Source organism: Phalaenopsis equestris, unplaced genomic scaffold (genome assembly GCF_001263595.1).
Source record: "Phalaenopsis equestris unplaced genomic scaffold, ASM126359v1 Scaffold000135, whole genome shotgun sequence".
NCBI lineage: Eukaryota > Viridiplantae > Streptophyta > Magnoliopsida > Asparagales > Orchidaceae > Phalaenopsis > Phalaenopsis equestris.
In genome coordinates this window covers 85,169-90,221 of record NW_018164577.1, presented here as the reverse complement: position 1 = coordinate 90,221, position 5,053 = coordinate 85,169, and the positions used below count along the sequence as shown (strand labels likewise).

Genomic DNA, 5,053 nt, shown 5'->3' with positions numbered 1-5,053 from the left:
ATATATATATTCTGGAAAAACGGGATCACGACTTATATATAATTGTTATGATGTACGTGGGGGTATTTAAGTTAGGAAAATGACTTAGATGAGCATTTATAATAGATGTTCTTTGAAGAATAATAGTGTTTTTTTCTTATACATTTATGTTTATTTGTTTGATGATTATGTTATGCTATGATTTGTTATGGAAAAGTATATAATTTTGATTTATTCAATTTAGAATGGGAACACTATGATCAAGAATTAGGATGGGTACTTATCATTGGCAATATTGCTCGGCTTGGTGGATTTGAGCATGATTCTTATTTGAGTGAGGGAGCAAGTTAAATTGGATTGATGAGTCCCTTATGCACGGGTGAGTGACTTCTAGGCTTGGACAGGCTTGACGAGACGGACCTAATGATACCAAAATTTGTCCAATTTGAGCCAAATCAGGCCTCAACCAAGCCATTTAGAAGGTCAATTAGATGTCAAATCCAACGAGTTTATATTTGAATCGGGTGTCTCCATAAGAAGAATTTAATGAGCTTAAGATTGCTCAATTCTGACTTTGTTAGGGCACTGTTCATCGAATGTTGTGTGATTAAAGGAAACTCTCCGGATCGTCCAATCAAAGTGGTTCCTATTTCATAACTAATTACAGTCAGGACTCTATAAATAAGAGCCTCACCCTTCTTGAGGAGGGAGAAAAGTTCTAGGCTTAAGGAAGAGTTTGAAGCTTTGAGAACTAGTTGAAGTCCTACACCACTACTGTCGTTGTCGACCAACGCTAATCGCCGCCGATCACCTTCAGCTGACTCTCATTCCTTGCATCAAGTTCATCCACACTTCAATATTGTAATTTGAAAGACTTTGTAATAATTTCTCATCTGTGTGATGTGGGGTCTCTGTAATCTTCAGCTTATAGTGAATTTTTACGACTAGTTCAAGCTCCGTGGTTTTTTTTTCCTTTACGGGGTTTTCACGTAAGAACTTAATGTGTCACTATTGTTTTTTTTTTATTATTTGAGTATGTATTGAATTCTCTTGCAATGCTAAATCGATAATCCATCACCCTACCACTGCGAATTTTCCAGCACTCATCAAGTCTATCATTGGATGAGTTACTCTTAAAGTCTCTTATCAAGAGAGGCTACCTCGACTCTAGCTCAATAAGAGTCGTATTGTTTGATGCTAAGGCAGGTCTCTAGAACTAAATCAATCTTTCTATGCCTCGATAGGCTTGAGTTGCAATTCCTTCCAGTCTTGATTTTCTTTTATTATTTAGTCTATTCTTAGTCTTAAGTTGTGATTCTAAGCTAGAGGCAAGTAATTTTAATGCATTGTCTTAAATTTCAAATTTTCCAAAATTTTTATTTGATTTCATGGAAAAATACAATACAAGAAAAACTAGCCGTTAAGACACTAAGTAAAGTTAGGTAAACCCATCCAGCCAACAAGCAAAAGTTAGAGCTTGCAAACAAGGTTGGGATCGATGAACTGTCATCCGTAACAACTAAGTTTGAATAGCTAACAATGACAATTAAGTTATATTTGTATAAACCCCCATTTAATCTTGACTTTTGGCGAAAAAAGAATGATTCAAATACTTTCAAATACGAACACAGTTTACTCCATTTTACGAATGAGAAGTAATCCTGACTTTATAACGGAATATCTTGAAACCATGATAATATTACCAGGGTCTCTCTTAAAGCCTCACAATAATACTAGAGTTTATCATAAAACCATGAACAATATTATTTAGGAAGATTTAGATATACCCCATTCAATTTATATACATTTATATACCTAACACCTAAAATTCAATTTTTACATATATGCCATCTAACCTATGCATGAGAAGTTGTATTTCACGTTTTAAAGTTAAAATGGTTATATTTTTGGTGTGACATGAAAGGTTTGGGTGATATAAAACATTGGTGTGGGATATGTAAATATATAAGATTTGGGTGATATGTGTGTAAATACCCCCCTTTTTTTAAGCATTTTATAACAATTTCTTATTAACATTGCCAAGCTTATAAGAAACCTTGATATAAGGCATGCTTCACAATCCTTATTTGCAAATTAGGACAAGTTTTCATTATATTTTGCTCTCAAACTATTGTCTTTTTGCATTAAAAAACATTAAAACTACAAGAAGATTTCACAGAAAAAACCCAACTGAGAAACACAATTCAGAATCCAGATACTGATTAATTTATGCTTGTTCTTGACAGATAACAGAAAATGAGAGAGCACAAGCAAGCATAGCCACAACTGCATCTGCTCTCGAAACTCTTACGACATTCGACTCGAGAAACTACTTCAATGTCAACATGTTGGAAGCAGCTACCAACTATCCCAATCAAGACCAGACCACCCTTCACCTTGGGTATGATAGCTAAAGCTGCACCTAATTTAAGTAAATTGGACCATATTTCATAGTATGTTATTTAGCTTCCTAAATTATATAATAACACTGTAGTAATGCTTTTCCCAGTTCAACATTATCTGTCTATCATGAATCTGAGATCAGCTTTGCAGATGATAAATGCATGACTATTACATTTCTGTCAAAAATTTGTGAACAGCTTGCTAGAAATATGATCTCAGATGCTGTATGTAATTGAGATGAGGAGAATTGTCGTTGCAAGAATGGATATTTTTTCAGGATGGTTTATGGAAAAATGTTATGTTGAACCAAGCTAGGGAATTATGATGCCTTTTTGTCATTGAACTTGTTGGCTTCTTTACTTTCTTAGCATTATCACAATTTTTGTTTGGCAATAGCTTTATAAATTTTTTATATTGAGAAATAATATTTTTTTAAACTAGATATATTCAATATGTTTGCTATAAGAAAGTTAGCATTTTTAAGTTTTCCAAAAGAGAAAATATCTAAAATATTCACAATATTTTTTAAAACTAATATATGTTTGCATGGTAGTCCTACAATGACTAGTAAATAGTTTTAGTCGTTTGAAATAGGTAGTTAGTAATGAGTTTTTATCGAGACCGTGAATAAGTGAGAGAGATGAGGAGGAAGATGAGTCGAGCATGGTTGAAATTTTATTGTATAGACATAAAATGACTATTCAGGCCGGCACTAATCAAATGGTTTAGATTATTCCAACTGTTGTAAATCAAAAGATTCATGTTATTATGAATCTAACAGTTCAAAGATCACCACTTATCAGATGTATTCCCAAAAAAAGGAATCATACCAAGGTTTAGCACTCCAAGCCCAATAATGGAGGTCGAGGGCTCAAAGCCAAACAATCGAGGTCAAGTGCCCACAATTTAGTAATCAGAACAGAGTACTTTGATGGTGGGTAGTCAAAGCCAAGTATTGGAAGCCGAATGACTTGAAAGTTATGGGGCGTAAATTCAATTTCTTGATAGTATCAAAATGAATATCTTCATAAAGGATTTTCAATTCTATTTTTTTCTCCCTCCAATCTCACTAATCCACCAACTAGACATCTTGTATTTATATACCTAAAATTGTAAGATCCATCCTTAGCATCTCAACATTTCAACCGAATGTTAATTCCTCGAGAATGTACAAGACCCTCTATGATTATGATTCATAAATCATTGAGCAACTCATATATAGATAGACAGATAGATAGATAGATAGATAGATAGATAGATAGATATATATATATATATATATTTATTTAATTTAAAACTTATCATAAAATCATTTCTAATAAAGATCTGCCCCAACCAGTTTATAATTCAATGAATAACAACAAACTCGGGACAACATCCTCACCAACAATCGGATGAAATTGAAAACTCTACAATACCCTAATAAACCAGAGCTCACAAAACTAGAGAGTGGGAACTCTCTCCGCAGATCCCGATATAACGGTGAGCAAATTATTCCCAAATGGATCGCTGAGATGCTTGGCGAGATTCTCCACGGGCCCTTCGCCGGTCACATAAGCCTGAATGAAGAACCCGAGCATGGCGAACATGGCCAAACGCCCGTTCTTGATCTCCTTCACCTTCAGCAGAGCGGCCTGATCCGGATCGTTCGCCAGACCTAGAGGATCAAAGGGTCCGCCGGGGTGTAGCTTGTCTTCCAGATTCTGTGTCGCGCATTTTTTCATTAGGTTAAGATATATAGTTGATCAGGGGTGCGAGTTATGCGAGAAGAAGATCGATTCTGTTCTGTATATATAGTTACTTACGAGGCCGTTGGTGATTCTGTAATACTCTGCACCGCCGACGAGGACGACCTCCGCGATGACGGCGAGGACTAGGTTGATCGGAATGTTCTTGCCGAAGTAGTTGAGTGTGTTACCGTCGAGGAGAAGAGCGCCGGTCTGTGTATATTGGTATAAAAAACTAAGTTAAAATAAGAAGATATTTGATATAAAAAAAATGTAAAATACTGAACTGAAGATTTAAGGCCTTTATTAGACTTGAATCTCACCAAAAGGCCACTCATTATTATCAATTAGCCCACTAAATACTTGGCTGGAGAATCAAGACCTAAGAGATGATTTTTATAATTAATTTTAAGATGAATATATCATATGATTAATCCTTAATTTTACTGATTACAAAACACATCTTCAACAGATTTAAGCCTAAAAGTATCATAACCTAAAATTCTTCACAGCTAGTTTTTATATTTGCTCATGGATAGCATATAAATTTCTAAGAAACAACGCAATTAGAGATATATAGATCTTCATGGTTGAAATGAAGGTAACAACAAAAAAAAAAGATTAATAATTAGAGAAAAAATGAATATAAAATCCTTCAATATTATAGCAGCTTTAATTTATGAATAAAAAATTGTTTAACAACCAACAAAAAAAAATTAAGCATTATTTAAAAATAAATTTATTTATATTACCTTGAACCATACTGCTTCTGGGCCACAATTTGCTCCGAATTTGTTAAAGGCCTCCGGTATGATGAAGCCTGCAGCCCCAAGCATCGCCCACCTTGCGTGGATGAGTTCAAAAGCTTGGTATCTGCACCAGTATTATTTCATTTTTTTAATTATAAATAAATAAATATGCGCACGCATATATATATATATATA

At 34.2% G+C, this 5,053-nt stretch overlaps 2 protein-coding genes across 4 annotated transcripts in view; one reads left to right on the top strand and one right to left on the bottom strand.

Moving 5' to 3' along the window:
- LOC110021571 (MADS-box transcription factor 21-like) overlaps positions 1 to 2,725 on the top strand; it is a 16,324-nt gene extending 13,599 nt beyond the window's left edge. For all 3 annotated transcript variants that reach the window (XM_020720113.1, XM_020720114.1, XM_020720112.1), the window contains exon 8: positions 2,226 to 2,725. In XM_020720113.1, coding sequence (XP_020575772.1) covers positions 2,226 to 2,393 — 168 coding nt within the window. In that variant the 3' untranslated portion in view covers positions 2,394 to 2,725. The remainder of the gene's footprint in view (positions 1 to 2,225) is intronic.
- A 969-nt stretch (positions 2,726 to 3,694) lies between these two features.
- The window catches only part of LOC110021597 (chlorophyll a-b binding protein CP26, chloroplastic), a 2,082-nt gene continuing 723 nt past the window's right edge, over positions 3,695 to 5,053 (bottom strand). Inside the window, exons 4-6 of the mRNA XM_020720159.1 lie at positions 4,862 to 4,982; positions 4,188 to 4,322; positions 3,695 to 4,085 (exon numbers count right to left, since the gene is read on the bottom strand). Coding sequence (XP_020575818.1) covers positions 3,825 to 4,085; positions 4,188 to 4,322; positions 4,862 to 4,982 — 517 coding nt within the window. The 3' untranslated portion in view covers positions 3,695 to 3,824. The remainder of the gene's footprint in view (positions 4,086 to 4,187; positions 4,323 to 4,861; positions 4,983 to 5,053) is intronic.